The following is a 19,468-nucleotide window of genomic DNA, read 5'->3' on the forward strand; positions in this document are numbered from 1 at the left end:
CCTTATAGATTCCATCGGGGCATTCTTTAACGCGCCTCGGACAACCCGCTGGCGTGGTGCTTTGCGCACACACGGAACGCGTTTTCTCACATCGAGTGCACGCACGCGTGATTGGTTGGGGCTCCTGGCACCGTGGGGAGCACAGCCTCGCGATACGAACCCGGTGATCCGAGACGGATTGAACAGGTGATGCTGCCCCACACATCCCTCTCTCTCTTTCTCTTTCTCCGGACTCCTTCACCGACCCGTACCGACCAGCGCGGTGAAGTATGGTCAAACAACCCCTCCCCCCCGTTACTAAAAAGCACGTGGAGGTCTTCATCCAGCAGTAGATTTACAAAGGGGTGTGGTGTTCATAATAGAGGGGTTTTTTGGGTTAGATCGCGTAAAATGTATGTAGTAAATTGGTTAACCATCGCCAGCGATCGGTATCCAGTTCAGAAGTTCTGTCCTTTGGGTTGCCTCTGGGAGAAGGGAAGCCTCCGCCGTGGGCCATGGGTTCACGAGAATGTTTAGAGACGTAAATGTCACCCAGGAACCTCGAAACAAATCGCCCAGAATGAAAGCCGATGTGGTCAGGTCTCAAAAAGCTAAGCTGTGTTGAGCCTGGATAACGCTTGGATGAGCAACCACCACGCATCGACAACAACACTAAAAGCTGGTGTGCCCCATGCGCCTGAAGGTCTACGTGTTATGCGTGTCTACGTTGAACTTCTTACGCACCGTACGTAGTCAACCGTTGTTAATCGAAGGTGCGGGGGAAGGACAACAGATGAAACGTACAAAGCAGTTTTACATTTTTTTTGTTTGAAATCTTTTTGATGTAAAAGTGCAGAGCTCCAGTGGCTGTTTGAGAAATGTGACGTCACATCAAATGCCCATCTTGATTAAATAGACTTTTTAATAAATCTTTCTCCTACAACATCAGAGTGCAGCGGCACATTAAATGCGCACTACAATGACAATCGTTTAAAGCGATTTGAAGCATGTTTTTTTTTTGGGGGGGGGGGCAGAGATTTGTGACGTCATATTTGAGGGGGGTCTGACTTTTTGTGACGCCGTGTGACGATGGGGGGGGGGGTCAAAAATCGTCGAAAATCGTGTGACGTCATTTACGGACGGCCCCTAAGCCACTTCGTTGAGCTATCATTTGTGGCCAGGTCGCATCTGAAAAAGATCTACATAGCTCAGTTGGCCTTACCAGATAAAAAAATAAAATTGTTAAAAATTGTTTAGATCCTGGGTTCGCATCCAGGATCTCACTAACGACTGCAAATACAAAGAACATTTTATAATTAATTTTGTTCTGCACTTTTGTCCTGGTGAGGCTGCGACGAACGAACTTTTGTCCAAATTTCAGCTTTGGGAATTAAAATGATGTTTTCGATAGCCTTGCCATAAACATGACTCTCATATGGCATAGCGGGTGGGAAAGTGCTGTCTGTCCTCTACTGTGTGGACCAGAGGTCACTGTAACATGGACCTCAGAAGTAAATCTGTGGTAACTGCTTCCGTGAACCATTCTATAACACTTAAGGTGGCACTGCTTTGGGAGATATCAGAATGGGTTCTACATCTCATGATTTGACGGCGATACCACAAGTAAAGTGAGATTGGGGGAAAAGATTAAAACAATTTCAATATATACTGCATAGGAATTATATTTATCAGTTTCATAATAAGACATTTTAGTTTTAATTTAAAAAAATCAGATTGGCCGCCCAATCATCATCATCATCATACTATAATGGAGCGCGTAACATTTGTGAAAGTCCGAGTAGGCCTCAGACCTCCGAGACATACTCGGACGCTCTCTTTATAGATCTTCCCCTGGGTCGCAGACCTCTCGGTGGCGCTCCGATGCCCTTCCCGGCGACCTCCCCTCCCTCCCCCCTCCCCGCATGCCTCGTCAATCACAACCTCCCATTCACGATTACACATCTGCAGTGCTCTCCTTAGCGCGTTCTATTTTAAATGTCCGTGTCACTTGCCTCCGCCCGGCCATGACATTCCAAGCATCCGCCCCCCATATATCTCTCTCTCCATGGGCCAAGGTATTCAGAGTTGCCTATCAGGGTAACGCAAACGTTACCACTGCCCCGGACCTCATCTCGTCGTGGCGAATTTGAATTCCGACGCTATTACACAAATCGGTTCAGACTCTTCGTAAAAATATACTGTATTGATACACGTCAAGTCTGATTGGTGCAACATTCACATGAGTCGTTGGTGGCCTACAAATGAAACGGAAGGAATGGAATGCGTCTGAGAGGATGTAACATCGTGGAGATGGAGTGACAACATCGGTTCGTGTGCAAGGTGCAGGTGGAGCATTCACATCGCGGGATCGTGAGAGCCGGCGGCGGCGGCGGCGGCAGTAGTTTCTGGAGGCCTTCATCCAGCAGTGGATTGAAGGCAGCTGCTGCTGATGGTAAATGAAATGCAATAGGGTAACACGATGATCAATCCTCTAGAGCAGTGGTTCTTAACCTGGCGTGCACCGCATCCCCTGGTGGTGCGAGATGGCCTTTCTGGGGGTGCGAGGCATGGGCAGATCGAAAACGCGAGCGAGTGACGTGCAGCACGACACCGCACAGCTGGTGCTGTGTGCGATTTAATAACAACAACAGCAGCAGCAGACCAGTCCATGGGTTACAAGGCTCCCTCATTAGTTCCGACACACGCAGGGGGCGACACGAATGCTGCGCGCGATTTCACGCGAACAACCGACACGCGTCGGGCAAAGGCAAGCCCCGACACCCAGGAGTCGTCAACGAAAATAACACAAGATGAGACATTTCCTTTTATTGTTGTTCGAATTCGGTAACAAACAACAACAACAACAGCAAAAAAAAACCTCGAAATGTCAAGAGCCGCGATGCATGCGAATACGAGACGGTGGTGTTTCAAAAACAGAGCCGCATGCCACTCCGGACATTACAGGGTACAAGCGGTACAGGGCACAAGGTTTCCGCACCCTTTGCCCTGTACTCGTGTGGGACGCAAGGTGGCATACGGCAGCTTTATGACGCTCAGATATTTTATTTCTCTCACTCCCACCCGCACGCACGGCCGTGATGGTTTGGTGATACCAAGGACAGCGCCTCGTGCCCCTGGCGCCGCGCGTGGCCGGGCCGAACACGAGCCGCGTGAACGCGCGCCGAGTTTAAGGAGTTCAGTGGGCAGCCCAGTTTCTGTCTCGCGATTAGCCCCCGGGCTTAGAAGGGGGGTCATGCTCGACTGTTTGAGCCGGTCCCATTTTCCATTCAGACCGCGTTTTAACGAATTAAAAGGCGGCGAAGATCACTGCGACGAAGCGAAGTCAGACCCATGCGCATCGAGTCGGGATGGCCCGGGTGAAACATAAAACACACATCAAGCGAATGTAGACACATGCGATGATTACCATACATGTGTAGTGCCGACTGGTGTAGAACAGGGGTGAAGACGCGCAAACGGCTTCTCACATCGATCCTCTGACGCGCTGACGTGTTGCGTGCCACGTGGGGACCGAGCCAGTTCAGTGACCCTCGACGAGTGAGGAGCAGCGGACACTTTTTAAACCAGCGTGGCCGAGATCATCGACGATTGCGTCCCTTGGCCAGCACGGCTGCTGCGCGAAACCCCAGGTGGGCTCATCTTGGCGAACGAACGGTTTGAACGAGGGTTCATTGCATCATTACGAGTGTCTCTGTTTTACATCGTCGATGGCAGGCCAAGACGACATCGGCCGTCATTGGTGTCTAAATGTGCAAACGGCGAACGTTTGCGCGAGAAGCCATCAAGCCAAATGTTCGACGACTGTTTGGCTCACCTCGATTTGCTTCACGAGATTAAATTGAGAAATGCGTTTGTCAGGTGTTGGACGCAAAAGACGGCAGTGGTGGCAGTGGTGGTGGGGGGGGGGGTGATCGCGTTGAGCAGCGTGGAAGGCCAAGGGGAGACAAGCCAGGAGTGGAATAAGTGACCGGGGGAGCGATAGAGATTCGCCAAACACTTCAACGCGAGCAAGCGAATGGGAGGGCGGCGTCCAGCGGCTCGCGCGGCCGCTCTCGGGCACGTGGTTGAAAGGCTGAGCACGGATCCCGTGCAGGTGAAGATGTCAAATGTGTGCGGGGAGATTTCAGTCCCACGTCGTGGCGACAAAACACGCGAATACACAACAAGCCGACAGAAATCTTCTTTGTTCTTTCGGTAAAGTCACGTAGAAGGGAAGTAAAAAAAAAACATAAAAATAAAACATAATAAAATAATATACATTATTTTATTATGTTTTATTATAAAATAATATACATTATTTTATTATGTTTTATTTTTATTATTTAAAAATAAAACATAATTAAATAATATATATTATATATTATTTTATTATGTTTTATTTTTATTATTTTATTACTTCCCTTCTACGCGACTTTACCGAAAGAACCAAGAAGATGAATCCCTGCAGTCACGAAAGCTTTAAAACGAAATTTAAGCCGACAAAGTTTAAGTTCCACGGGTGCGGATTGGGGGGAGGTGGGGTGTAGATACAGTGGTGTTGATAGGTGGGCTGCCGTACACACACGGTTGATAAGCCACCGAGCTGAATGTTTTAAGGAAATTTATCGACGTGTGACTAAGTGGAAGGAGAAATTGAGTTTTGGGATGATAGGTAAGCTACGAAGTGGACGGGAGTGGAAATATGAATTAAAAATTTCAGCTCCTTCCATCATGAACACAAAGCTGGCAATGTAGCAGAGGCTCGTGAATGATCAGAAGTATGGTCTTGGGTTGATGTCCGCTCTCTGAGACACCAAAGAGGGTTGTTAGCCTTTGAAGGAGCATTCCTGTATGTTTGGGGTTTTCACATCTCGTTGTGATCGCGAAATCTGGGTCCAAGCCAAAACCTTTCAAGTTTGAGAGAGAGAAAAATTGGTTACCCTAAGATCAGCGGGAACACCTTTGGGATGATGAGGAATGAGCGGTATGTTAATTGAAGCCATACCAACCAAGCGGTGGAGTGGCCCCCCACTCCACCGCTTGGTTGGTATGGCTTCACGTTGAATCTGAAGGCAGTAGCAAGATACTTGGAATATCACTCGTGTTCAAACAAACACACACACACACGATTGCAACGTGCAACTCGCCGCACACGAGTCGTTCACTCTCAGACAGAGCGACGGAGGGAGAACGACTCTAGGAGGAGGCGCGAGGAGGCACCGCGGACTAGCAGGAAGGGAGCCTACGCGGCGAGCCGGCGTCAATTGCCCAAGCTCTGCGGTTTACACTCATTCGTTTGGTGGGCGTGGCCTCTGCTGCCATGTTTAATATGCTGAAGCGATCTTGATTTGAAGCTTTCGTGACTGCAGGAATCCATATGCTTTGGTTCTTTCGGTAAAGTCACGGAGGTAGAAAAATAATAGATCACGACGTTTCGATCGCAACACAAAACAAACTGCTGAAGTAGGCATCCTTCAGCAGTTGTTTCTTGCTGTGGTTGTCCCACCTGATGACGATTACTTGTGTTGCGATCGAAACGTCGTGGTCTATATTTTCTACCTACGTGACTTTATCGAAAGAACCCAACGTTGTATTTCACCAGGAAAGGGCCCACCGAGCTGCATAGCTCTTTTTCAGAAGCGACCTGGCCACAGCCGGTAGCTCAACGGAGTGGCTTAGCGCGTGCACATCGATCGCAGCCAAATACTCGAAACGCGTGATGTTGATTATAAAGGTGGAGGGAAAAACCGGAGGACCAGTAGAAAAAAATCCACGCGACCAGTGGGAGAACGTGCACACTCCACATATACATATATATAGCATCAGGGTCGGGATCGAACCCACGGCCGCTGCATACCAGGCAAAGTAGTTAACATCTTAGCACCGCGGCACCCCAGTGAATGTTCTGGCACCTGGGGCCACTCTGGCCCGTGGGCCCCGGGTGCAGTTGCACCGCCTGCACACTCAAGTCACCCAACCGCATGCGACTGGCACCCAGCGTCCAGCGCGTGATTGACGCGTCGGAGGACACCCTTACCCACGTTACAGTAGACGGTGCACTCTGATCAACATGGACACCAGCATCAGCAGGTAGATGTACCACTTAACATAGCGAGTCTTTGCAACCCGTTGCTCAATAGTAGTACGCAGGTTTTGACACAAGCTCTGAGATTCGTCGTTGAGGAAAATACAAAAGCAGGCCCACGATTATCTCTGCGGTCTCGTTTCGAGCATTTCCCCCATGAATACGCTTCCAAAATGGCCTTCTTACGGGGACTTAATTTTCACTGCGTTGCACATAGCCAGGCGCGGACTAATTTAATCGGATTCACGTCCCTCCGGTAGATACCTCTTTGATGCCGTGAAACATTCAAGGGCCAAGGCCGTTTGGGTTATCTTGAGCAAAGTCCTTGCAAACCTCACACTCTGGCCTGCCCGGAGGTTCAACGAAGACATTTTCTCGGCCCAGCAATAAGCGAAGAGACTTTACGAACCAATGGATCATTGTGTATCAAAACGTCTGGACTGCTTCCGCGAGACCTTCATAAAAAAAAAAATATGTTTTAAAACCACGGACAAAATCTGGGGCCTTCAGTGGGAGAGATGCATTCTGGGACCACGCTGGAGTGGCGGTGAAGCCGTCAAAACCTGCAAAAGCGCAGCCACAGTCGTCGTGTTTGGCAGAGGTGAACTTATTTACAAGGCCATGAAAACCGTACGTGAAACATACGTACAGAGCATTTCTTTTTGGTTTAATATAAATCTAATATTTAATTACCGTAATATAGTTACATTCATTTATTCCCACCCCCAGCACCACCACCGCACAAAAGTTCCCACGCCACTGCGCTCGCAGTCCGACGTGTGCGGTGCGTGGTGGCGTCCGTCAGGCTGGGGAGGGGGGGGGGGGTGCGAGCGCGTCGTTTGGGTCATCGAGGGTCGGGAAGATTGCGCGTGCAACGTTACAAATGGGAATGGGGGGGGGGGCTTAACTCGGCAATCGACATTTAGGTGCTTGCACACACAAAGGGAAATCGGTGCTCGCAGCAGCTTCTTTTGGCTCTCGGATGTGCCTTCTGCGGCCGCCTGGAACGCGGTTCCTTTGCGATATTAGGAAGCCACTGAGGCGGTGCATTTAAATCTGGATTGAAAACGGGGTTTCTTTAGAACTGTTTGCGTTTAGTTTGAAGTCCGTTCCCCCGCACCTCCGATTAGCGCCGTTGGCTACGTACGGCGAGAAATATTTCCACCATACATATAAGAAGAAATGCCACGTGGACGGTGCGCGTACATCCGGGGCCCAGCCACTGTGTGGGTTGTTGTGGATGTCTGGACAACCCAATGAAAATATTGGTAACAAAAAAACCCCACCCCTTGCAGGCAATTTATTCCCTCCCTTCAAAAAGAAAGGCGACGCAAAATGGCAAATTGCACGGACGTCAAAGCCGTTAAATACGCAGCAGCAGCAAGCAGCAGGAAGCAGCAGCAATGCGCGCCCCACCAGCATGCTCGGTGCCGTGTCAAGGCCAGTAGGTCGCGTGGATTTCATTTGACGAGGGCGCAGTCGTTCAACGCAGTGACACGCAGCGAGTTCGGTCACCCCCCCCTCCCACACCGCATGAACCTTCGTGGCGATTGCGAGCGAGCGAATCCCGACCACGGCACACGCGATGACTGCGTGGCCGAAGACTCGGTTCCCTTCGCCCCCCCCCATTGACGTCCCAAGTCCGGCACACAAAAAGGGACTCTCGCTTCAAGGGTCGAGTCGGCCAAGCAGAGGCCCAGCCAGGAGCGAACGGCTGTGCCTGCTCCGACTCACTGCACCCGCTCCGACTCGCTGCACCCGCTCCGACTCGCTGCACCCGCTCCGACTCGCTGCACCCGCTCCGACTCGCTGCACCCGCTCCGACTCGCTGCACAGCACACACAGTGATGGGGGGGGGGGGGGTACTCCATATCTCTCGAGGCAGTTTTATTTTATTCTGTTAAATTGAAATGTATAGACTTATAAGACTTTGAAGCACAGGACACAAAAAAAACGATATTACTTTTACATATACAAAAGATACAATAATTAATATGCAACCGATGTACAAGTGAAGAAGAGTAAAGAAGTTGCAAGTACAGGGGCCCGCCCACCCCCTCGCCCATCGCTCAAAAAGCGTCAGCAACTCAAAGCGCCTTGCGTCTCACATCAACCATCCCAATGCCCTGCTGCAGTCGAGCTAAGGGGACCTTCTCGCCCTGTGGCAGCTGTCTCTGTGTGGCCGCAAGGTGAACGCAGCACCGGCCTGAGAGGTCATTGACAGTCTGCCAGTAGGGAGGAGGAGGAGGCGATATAAAAGTGACCGTGGGCACTGCAGTTAGGGCCGGGACTCGACTCGAGCCACTCGTTCCGCTTTGACGAAATCTCGAGAGGCTCAGCCGTGGCTCTGCTTTGATCCCGAGCATGGCTGGGACCGTGGCTCCGAGCTGGCTCAAGTCGAGCGTGGCTCAAGAGCCGACGGACTTGGCTTGAGAACACTACGGGACCTTCGGCACCGTTTCCCCAACAACCCCAACATCTTTATTAGTCTTGAAATAAAAACGTATATAAAATTCGGTTTATTAACTAGTGTATGCGAAAACCTTCACCCATTTTTATTGTGAAACTTTTGAGAAATGTTTAAGCTTCACTTTTGAAATGCTTTGTATTTGATAACAAGACTACATTTGCTAAATCAAATGAGAGTAACTGAACTATTTAAAAGCAAGGGTTGGTATGTTACAAGGAGGCTTACTGGAAATATAGGATATAGACTAAAATTATATCATGATCATCTTGGTGGGAGTCTATGTTACATTTTTTTTACCCAAAATGCTCAATGTGGGATGCCAGATCAGAACAAAATAACAAACACCATTTTCATTTTTACAGTCTTTAAGGGAGGCCCAATTATTTTTCACCGCGCGGTTAGAATCGGCTCCGCTATAAGGCTTTGCTGGACAGGGGTCGCTCTTACTTTACAATGTACGTTTAGTATCTAGAACCAAAACACACAAATGTCAGCAGTGAATATAGTTTGCCAATTCAAGCTGCACGGACCACAATGAGTGGTTCCCACTTCATGTTACACGGGCAGCTTTTGGTTTACAAGTCACCCACCACAGGGATCACAGTCCGCTGACACTCATAACTCGCGACACCCACGCCGCACGCTACACCCGCGCTGCAGCGCGATGGAGCCGGCTGCGTGACCCGGCTCTCTGGCCTGTCAAAGGGGTTCACACGCGTCACGACAACCTTAGCGGAAGCCGTGGCCCGGGGAAAAAACGAGACGACTTGCCAACTTGCGCAACTGAATCTGGCCCGATTAGCGAATGCCGCCTACGGATACAGGGGATCCACGGAACAGCCTCGTTGCATCTCGCCCCGGCGGGTTTGAGGGGGCCCCTGACGAGTCGCCGTGCCCCACGTGATCCCCTTTTGTCCCACTGTCCAGGGTTTTTTATGTGGTGGCGCTGCACGGTTCTCCGATGTGGTTCAAGGGGCGGGAGGGGGGGGGCGTCGTTCGGCACACGATGTCCGACGTTTTGCTCAACGTGCCAAGGAGTTTCTTGGGTGACCGCGCCGAATTCTGGGATTTCTTAGGTTGCCGAAGACGCTCTCGTGGCACGTGGAGGAGAAACGTCGGAACGTCGTGCCAAGGAACGGACGGCACGGCTCGAAAACCACGTGGGAGGAGCTGCCTTCATCGTTACACACTAGAGCGCCCCCCTCCCCCCAACCACCCCACCCCCCTCACCCCCCACCCCTGCGCCCTATCAGCACATGGCGTCTGCCATGTTGGCCTGCAGCTTGGCGAGCTCCTGGTGCGACCGCGGGGTCCCGGGCTCGGGCCCGGAGCTGGCCGGCTCTTCGGGGAGGTGCAGGCCGATGAAGATCTCGTAGATGAAGGCGCCCAGCACGCCGCCCAGCATGGGCGCCACCACAGGCACCCAGCTCCAGTAGTTGCCCGCCCTGCAGCAGAGCGCACACACTCGCGGCGTGAGCTCACGTTTGTTCGTCAGTGGGTGTTGTTGCTGTTGGTCAGTAGGTGTTGCGAAAGAAGTTCAACATACATCGTGCATCGATGCAGTGGGGCCACTGCCTTGTAAAACAATGCTCGGGTCAAATTTTCGGAGCGCAATATTCGTGGTGCGTGGCAGCCAAAACACTCCATCACCCATTGGAAATCTTTTTTTTCATAAAAAATAATAATTCTCATGTCTGCGAGACCTTCATCCGCCAGTGGATTGACCACAGCCGACTGACGACGAGACTTACGAGAAGACCTGCCAGCCCCAGCCAGCGAGGGCGGTAAAGATGCGGGGGCCGAGGTCGCGCGCGGGGTTCACGGCGTAGCCGGCGTTGAAGCCCATGGAGAGGCCGATGAGCACGACGATGAGGCCGATGAGGAAGGGCTGCATGCCGCGGGGCGCCGGGCTGTTGCGCTTGTCGATCACGGCGAGGATGCACACGAGCAGCGCCGCCGTGCCGATCAGCTACGGAAGGGGGGGGGGGGCGGCGAGAGGGGGGCACCGGAGCTCAACGCGCAGCTTTCCATCGGGCAGTTGGCGAGTCCAGGTCAACGGTCAGCCAAGGCCATCATCACTCGGCGGTCAATAAAATAGAGTAACACTCCGGAAAGGTGGCAAGGCCGCAGCAATATATTGCTGGCGAAGTGCAACGTCTTATGTTTACAACTTCAGAACGTCCCTGCATGGCCCGCGACTCACGGGAGGGAGGGAGAGTTTGTCACCTGATCAACAAATCCGTTTCCGATGGAGAGATGCGGTGACGGGAAGGTGGCGAAGACCCCTGCGAGCTGCAGCGTCAGGTTCCCTTTGGAGACGTACATGAAGGCGTCTGCGAAAAACCGTGACAAACGCGTTAACGCACCTAAGAGAGAGCGAGAGGGAGAGAGAGGAGGACATCTGCCTCGGCGATGCCGGGGCGACAAGAGATCGTCTTGTGCGCTCGAGCCAGATGGATCGGTTTCGTCGCAAGACCCTTCATCCGGCGGGGGAGAGGCCGCGGCTGACGACTGCGATTGGATGCGCCGAGCGGGAGGAGGGCTGACGGTGATGAACTCCGGGAGCCAAAAGAAAAGCAAAACGCATCTCTCCGCCGACGTCACGGTTGGCGGATACTGCAGGGTGCGGTGGTGCTCTGCAAGTCGAGTGCAGGCCACGCCACCACGGGAGAGATTGTGTCCCAAATCTCTAACGCAGAGAGGGGAGGTGGAGGGATGGATCTGTATTTGAGGACAATGGGGTTCGCTACGCACCACAGATCGGGGAGCTGCATGGCAGGGATGCTTTAAGGGTCGCGCCATAAATATTAGCAATGTTGACTTTGGGGGTTGCAGGCCGGACTGCCAGTCGGTTCACTCGTGACGCTCGTGGGGGTTAGAAGTCACGTCGCTGAGACGACAGGGTGACAAACAAAAAACAGCCACCACACTCGCCCACCTGCTAAGCAAACACTCATCTTTGCAGCACCAAAACAGATCTCAAGGTCCTTTTGCCTTTTGAACTCAAGGTCCTGGAATACATTGATCCACAATGCACCGGCTTTACAATACACACACAAGGTCTCGGAGGAGGAGGGAGGCGAGGGGAGTCGCGTTGGAGATTTGAAATATCAGATGGGGAATATTCAGTGGACACCAGGAGGACGTTTCAATGAACAGGGTGGGGGGTGGGGGGGTGGGGGGAGCAGCAGAGAAGCGGAAGTGACCACGCACCGCGCCAGAGGTTACCGTGAGAATTGCGTAGGTGGTGCGGAGTTCCTCATGCAGAGAAAGTTAAAAAGCACGCGAGAGGGGACATCAGATCACGCAGGTGGCAGACGGGGCAAGTTGCCGTGTGTCCCCCCCCCCCCCCCCGTGCGAGCGAGGCCACTGTGTGGGGGTAAATAAATTAATAGAAATAAACATACTAATAAGGTTTTTCCCCTTTTTTTCTGGCAACAAAACTGACACCTTTTGCAAGGCATCATGCTTACATTAACCACAATACTTGCAGTCAAATGCAAACAAAAAACAATACTCTGATAATTTATGCATTGTCTTTGAAATTGATTGGTCCACACCAGAGACAGCTGTCAGTTTTGTTGCCAGAAAAAAGGGGAAAAACCTTATTAGTATATTTTGGTACTGGCAAAGGAGGTCCCATGATGAAGAAATAAACATTTCAAAAACCAGACAGGGTGGAACACAAAGCCCACGGCAGTCGCGCGATCATCTCTGAGAACCGCGTCCACGCGTCAGGGTTTATAAATCCGACCTTGCGTGCTAATCAACGTCCCTCAGCCACATCTCTTTTCTCCTCTGTCCACCGCCACTAGTATCATTTACCATCACATTCCTGCCCCAGGGCTCATACCTTGAGAATATCAAAAACAAACGACCGAACCTCTTTGTGTAGATTAAGATCGCAACGCTTTCAGCGTTAACAGCAAAGGTGGCAAGGTAAAAAAACCCCCATTGCCAGACAGCGTTGGTGGTGGTGGTAGTGGCGGCGCCGAAAGTGGACCCCGTGGTGGGGGGGGGGGTAAACTGCAGAACAGCCGAAAGGATTTGGGGCAGAAGGAAAGAAGTTTGGGTGCCACCGGTGGCAATGGCTGCGACGACCTCTTCATCGAGGTGACGCTAGCGAGGATCGCTTAAGTTGCTGAACGCTGCGTCAGCCGTTATGGAATGCGAAGCGCGGTCGTGGTTGCAGGGCCCCGTGTTAAACTGTTGACCGTGCGCACATTGTCATACCTGTCAACCCATCATCAGTGCCCTACCTTATTACAGACCAAGTCGGACCTTATTGGTCACCCCGTGCCCTTATAAATCTCAACGTTCATCCTACAAAGTCCCTTCTCACTAGGGAGAAAAACAAAGAGAGACAAAAAATGTTGCCTGTATTGAAACGGCTGTACAGGAATACGGGTAAACCGTATGGGTTGACAGGCATTACACGAGCTAGACTTTTTATGCAACTAGGTGAGGCCCACTACTGAGCTATATAAACGCGTTTTCAGAAGTGTCCTGGTCACAAATGATAGCCCAATGAAGTGGCTTATCACGTGCAAATGTATAGCAGCCAAATATCTCTAAAACACATGTTTCTAAATGTCGAGGGGAAAAACCAGAGGACTGGGAGAAAAACCCACATGACCATGGGGAGAGAGACACGCAAACTCCAAATATACAGCAGGCGTCAGGGTCGGAATCGAACTCACAACCTCCTGTGTACCAGACGCCGCCAGGAAAGAGCTCACAAGGAAAATATTTACAGGACGAAGGTATTAGGCGGATGTGCTAATAAGGTCGGATGTGTGAATATATATAGCAAACGAGAGCTACACCGTGCACGAACAGTACACTGGGAATGGGCGGTTATCAGTCAGGTAGAGAGGCATTGGCCGAGGTGTGACGTGCCGTACTGCATGTGTATATTTTTGTTTTACCAGACAGTGTAATTTCCAGCAGAATCGAAACCCCTGCACATGCACACACTTCGCAAACTTCTTCAAAACACCACAGCGGTCACAATGGATCGCGTGCAAAACATTAAATCGCCACATTCCTAGGTGCAGGAAAAAACACAACCCTCGGGTCCTCACGCAACACAAAAAACGCTATCTGAATTCAGCAACAAACAACAGCGTGCCTGTTAGCATTTGGGAAAATACGGTCTTGTCGCTCACGTGGAAGCGACTCTCGGAAACTCTCATGCTGGTGCGAGCCACTTGTGCGCACGCACGCACGCACAGATGTCAGATAAAATAATGTTTGTACATCACAACTCTGCATTGTGCAGACGCGGAGTGTCCTTAAAAACACCACCCCGGGCCGCGACGCGTGCGCGCTACGAAGGAGGAAGCGTGGCGGCGCAACGGTTTGTTAAAATACAGAATCAGAATATGTATTTATACCGGGAGAAATCCGATGAGCTATAAAGCTCTTTTTTTTACAGATGTCAGTCGGGGCGGGTAAGAATTTGACAACAAAGAGTACAAAACACACGATAGGAGTTCAAAGTACTAGAAAAGGTCAACAAATCGCCCAAACACACGCAAATAAATCTAAACCATCCCCTTCCTACCAGCCAAAGACCACCGAGGTATTTTTCAAAAGCGACCTGGCCACAAATGATAGCTCAACAAAGTGGCTTATCATTCGCACATTTTAAATCGCAGAACAATCTAAATAGTCTAAAAGCGTGTTCCTAAATGTGGAGGGAAATTCCAGAGGACGCGGAGAAAAGAATCCACGCGACCACGTGGCGAGACACGCAAACTCCAAATGTACAGCAGGTGTCAAGGGTCGGGATCGAACCAGCGAGTTCCAGCGGCGTTGGACAAGCGAGCCAGCAACTTTTCTCGCCTCGCTTAAAATTTGATTTCTGGCTTACTATAATCGAGTGCTTATTCACTGCGATCACATCGACAACCAACATCGTTTGGGCAGCACCGTTCGGTGAACCTTGCCAGGACAATGCACAAGGCCTCACGAGGATTGGTCAACTTGGCTGCCAGTGGACACGCCGATACACCGACTGCGATCGAGCCCGTGTATAGCGCTGGGTGGACAGAGTCGGTGGGGAGAGGGGGGGAGGGGATTAGAAAAAACTCCACCATTGTATCAACTGCCACGCCAGGGGATGGAATCGATCCGATGACCTCTGGATTGCAAGTCAAGTTTGTTAACCGTTACGCCACGGAAGCATTCCAGTCACTCTGCAACTGTTGACAAATGACGGAACAGATAAACAAATAACGACAAGAAGAGAGAGACAGAGACGGTGGTGAGGTGGGGGGAGGGGGCGCAGGTGACGCGTGTGCACAGCCGCACCGTAGTAGAGGCCGAAGACGGTGCCGGCGCCCATGAAGGCCCCGAGCAGCTGAGCGGTGACGTACAAGGGGAACTTGCTCCAAGAGAAGCGGCCGAGCACCGCCAGCGCCATCGACACCGCCGGGTTCAAGTGCGCGCCTGCATGGGGACAAGGGTGGGGGGAGGGGGGCGGTCACAGAGCACAACGGTTCAGGAAAGGTCAACCAAAGCCCCCTCCGCCCAAGTGTTCAGATCGACCCGATCATCCACAGAGGTCGGACCAGGTTCCGTAGCGGTGACAACGCAGCACCTGCGGAATGCGAACGCTCGCACGTCTGTCCGTGTGTACGTCCCCCCTCCCATGTCAATCCGCTGCTGGATGAGGGCTTTCTCTGGGCCGTGGGGCTCATTTGACCATACTTCACCATGATGGGTGGGCGCGAGTTTGTGAATGCGGAGGGTGCATCGAACTAAAAAAGCACAGCGATAGATGTTGTGCTGCAATGCTGCACGTAAATTTTGCTGCAAAAAAGGCTCCGTCCTGCCCATCAGTCCATCCAGGGCTGGGATGGAGGGAAGTCCATTAGCGGAAAAAGCCACATCCGTGGAGCGGATGTGCGTGCAGTCGCTGGTGTCCAGGGTGGGACCACCACTCAAGCCAATTGCAAAACGAGTGACCCCAAGTGGCCGGGAGCACGTCCGCTGTTGAAACGAGAGCAAAGAATTCAGCTCGCGGGCAGGAGTCGGATCGATTGTTACGACGCACGGCCAGGAGCGAGAGACAGAGAGAGGGCAGGACGACTTCTGGAGGCCTTCATCCGGCAGCGGTACAGACCCGGGGGTGCTAACGATGACAATCATCTAAAAAAAATAAAAATTGGTTTTGGCGATGGGGGTATTCGGGGTGAGAAAATCAGGTCACGAGAGAACGCGGAGTGGACGGTGCTCAGTGGATGAGCGGGGGGCGTCCGCGGCAGAGGAGGGATCGATTTACATAATTGGTGTCTGGTTAATGAGGTTTGGGTGCGATGGGTTTCTTGCAGACGACAGATGAAAATCAATCAAGGAGGGGGCATTGAGTGTTAAGCTTCGGTTAGGGTTGTAAGCATGGCGAGATGAACACCACCACGTGAGGTCCGCGGAACGGTCAACAAAAAAAAGGCTGCTACTGATGAGCGACCTACCCCGTTCACGCGCGGTACGCTCGGTCATCTCTCACAACCGTGACCACCTTGAGATGGTTTCCAGCCATGACCCGATTGTACAGGAGTGTCGTCATACGGAGACGCTTCTACCTTCACACACGGATTATTCTATATTTCTGCACAAAAAGGTGTTTGCATAAAACCCCAGATGTCAGAGTTGGGCGCAAGTGCAACAAGCGGAAGCTCAGAGTCCCAAGGGGCTGCTCAAGGGGCCCTGGATTCATGGAAAAATGGGTGCATTAACTAGGAGCTCAAATTCAATTTCTAATAAGCATAAAAATGTAAAGCTAACCTAGGCAAAGACAACAAAACTCAATGCATGTCTGTCCATTGTCTACAACTCTAAATTCACATCAGTCTCAACTGAAGCTCTCTTCCTTCAATCTCTTCTCACGACGTAGCCATCTCGGGTCTCGAGGCGGCTCTCAGAGCATCTCACCGGGAGATTAAAAATCCAAAAGGTCGGAGAGACCAACAATTATTTCTGCTTGGGGCTCCCAATGGGCCGTTCACCCCCAAAGCACAATCCATAACCCCTTGCCTTCATGAAAATGTGTGAATTGAATAAAAAATAATTACCTGGTTAAAATGAAAATAGCTTAGTTTTAAAATAAAACATTGTTTAGTTTCGTAAACTATCATCCAAAAGCATGTAAAAACTCACACCGTAATGATTATTGTAGCACAGAGTGGGTTAGCGTGCCGAGCCATCGCCCAACTATAGACTGGAGGGACCAGACCATGAAGTTTAAATACGTTCTCATGGCTTCCCCAGGCTTCAAACAGTCACACGGCCCACGTCTAGAGAAACAATATTGCAGCAGGGGCTGAGAGCCTGCCGAGCGCTTGATGAGCGACCACCAGGGATTTCCAGGTGGCGGTTTTCAGGGCGGCCAGGATAGGGGAGGGTTGGCCGACGAGCACAGCAGGCCGTCATGGGCGGCTGCAGGACAGCTGTGCCACGTGCCAGGCCCACGATTGTGGTCCCTGCAGTGGCCGGCGGTGACGGGCGCTCGGATGAACCCCACGACCCTGCACCGTGCGGGGTCGTGGGGGTCATTTGAGCGCCCTTCACCAGGGAGGCCCTCGAGCAGCAGCAGCAGCGGCGGTTGTTGTGGCTCGAGAGCGCTGCGTGTGGAACAGGAGCCGCTTGTTCGTTCGGGTTTCACCTGGGAACAGCAAGCGCTGTTCCCACTACGATGAGTGCCCACCGCAAGAAGCCTCCCCCCCCTCCCCCCACCACCACCACCACTGGCAACTCCTGCAGGGCCCACCACAGGGCCGCGATTCACACGCGGCTCTGTGGGGACGTGGATTCCCCCTCCTCCATCACCTCGCCCAGCCCGCCCCCCAACGCAGACCCAATTGGTGCTGAACTGGGAGAACCCCAAATCCACCCTGGCGACAACACAGCAACGCGCCTTCGTCAACAGTGGAGGGTCCACTTGGGCCAAAATTCACGATCGCACGATTATCGGTCGCTCGCTTTAGTCACCTCAAATGTTTTATTTTTGACAAAATGCTTACGAAATGAACAAAAGTGTACTATTAAAGTTGTAAATAAATACCTCCTGTTATCTATTCAATTAGGGGGTGGCATGGAGATTAGGGGTCGTTTAAGGTGATCGATTTATTTGATTGGAAGCGTTCGACCGACAGCGGCGTGTGCGGTTTAACCACGAGGGGGTTGTTGTGAAGTTGCTACGATTCAAATTCTCTTGACGTTGTCCTGCCAAGGGAACTGCATTTGAAGAACTTTTAAGCCACCTTCAATTCATTACAATAAATACGAAGCAAAGTAGCAAAACTAAAATAAAATCCGAGACAATGCACACCGCCATGAGAAACTGGCCACTGGTAAAATCGCGTCAGTCGTGACGTTTGCAAGCGAATCGTCGGAAAATTATATCGTGGAGAGCTTAGCGAACGTCACACGGTAACTGCCCTCAAAGCACTCGGTAGCGAGCAACTGCCCCCGCTCCCCCTCCCCCCCGACAGCCTTGCGACGGTGGTGGACTTTACACATTCCTATGGCGGGGACCCGTTGCTCTACGGCACAACCACTGTCGACAACCAGCAAGGATGGTGCAGGTACACAATTGATCAAAACGCAGCAAGGATGATGGGCCACGCCGACCTCCCGAACAGGATACGAATCAGAATATGTTTTTATGCTGGAGGAATCAGATGAGCTGTAAAGCTCTTGCTCACAGATATCCAGCAGTGCGATTCTCCAACTGCAGAGCCACCAAGCCAGATGTACTTCGGACACTCTAGTGTACAGGAAGACCTCGATATGCATATATTCGATAAACTTAAGTTTTGATATAACGAACTTGGGTTTTTTTGTTACACCCTTATTTTACACAGAAAGGTAGAAACAAAGTAAAATAATGCACTGAAAATAATAAATAAATATTTAACCCTTCTACATTACTATGAAATAAGAATAACATTACGTTTCTTCCATAGGACTAATTAGATAATCTATTGAAATTGAGAAATAAAAATAATTTTAACCGTTTGGATAGCAACAGACTTAGTGCTGCTTGACTCATCAAATAATATAGTTTAAATGCATGCCTATCCAGGTCACCACACGTCAATTGGGATTACCTGTGAACAGATAATAATGTACTGCTATTTCAGTGCACACAAACGACAGGAGGTACAAGATCAATGTACATGCATCATGTTCGTTGATTACCAAATAAATATATTCTTGGGGTCTTTCGGTAAAGTCGCAAGCATTGCGTTGCGATCGAAACGTCGTCGTTTTTTTGGTTATTTTCTTTTAACCTATCTACGCGACTTTACCAAAATACCCAAAGAATTTGAATTCCTGCAGTCACGAAAGCTTTAAAAGTCAAGATGTTACCATGTAAATGACCCACCCGGTAATGGCTGTCCATTGTGATTTAGATGCATTCCATCCCACCCCACCCACCACGCACAAGAAGGGCTCAAAAGCGACGTCTTCACAGCTACCCCTCTATTTAAGGAACAAAACAGGCGGATTTATCCACAAATCTGGCTGTCGCCTGAGGCCGGCTGTAAATACTGGCGAAACGTCGAATTCATATGATAATATTATTTTCAATATAGTCTGTTTACAATACGAATGGGCAAGTTATGGACGTGTTTATGGGACGAAATGGAAAGTTACAAAGGCTGCGTGAAAGCCTCCTCATAGCGATGTTATACGTCGGTCATATACGACGCTCCAGGAACGTATCTCCTCCACATATCGAGGTCTTACTTCGCCATTTACTTTTGACCGTACAGTACAAGGACCGTGCATCACCCTCGGTGACAGCAGCCACTACAATGCCTACGATTCTCGACAACGGCCGAGTAAAGACATTTTACCCCTCACTCTAAAAATCAATGTCTCGCTGTTTAACAGAACGCGATTTACTTACGGAGGAAATCGCC

The 19,468-nt window shown here is 51.0% G+C and overlaps 1 protein-coding gene across 3 annotated transcripts in view; it reads right to left on the reverse strand.

Moving 5' to 3' along the window:
• Positions 1-2,790: 2,790 nt before the first annotated feature.
• LOC144945837 (aquaporin-3-like) overlaps positions 2,791-19,468 on the reverse strand; it is a 32,725-nt gene continuing 16,047 nt past the window's right edge. For all 3 annotated transcript variants that reach the window (XM_078874394.1, XM_078874395.1, XM_078874396.1), the window contains 5 exons: positions 14,850-14,987; positions 10,761-10,867; positions 10,286-10,503; positions 9,765-9,979; positions 2,791-7,892 (listed from right to left, as the gene is read on the reverse strand). In XM_078874394.1, coding sequence (XP_078730520.1) covers positions 9,784-9,979; positions 10,286-10,503; positions 10,761-10,867; positions 14,850-14,987 — 659 coding nt within the window. In that variant the 3' untranslated portion in view covers positions 2,791-7,892; positions 9,765-9,783. The remainder of the gene's footprint in view (positions 7,893-9,764; positions 9,980-10,285; positions 10,504-10,760; positions 10,868-14,849; positions 14,988-19,468) is intronic.

This window comes from Lampetra fluviatilis, chromosome 39, assembly GCF_964198595.1.
Source record: "Lampetra fluviatilis chromosome 39, kcLamFluv1.1, whole genome shotgun sequence".
NCBI lineage: Eukaryota > Metazoa > Chordata > Hyperoartia > Petromyzontiformes > Petromyzontidae > Lampetra > Lampetra fluviatilis.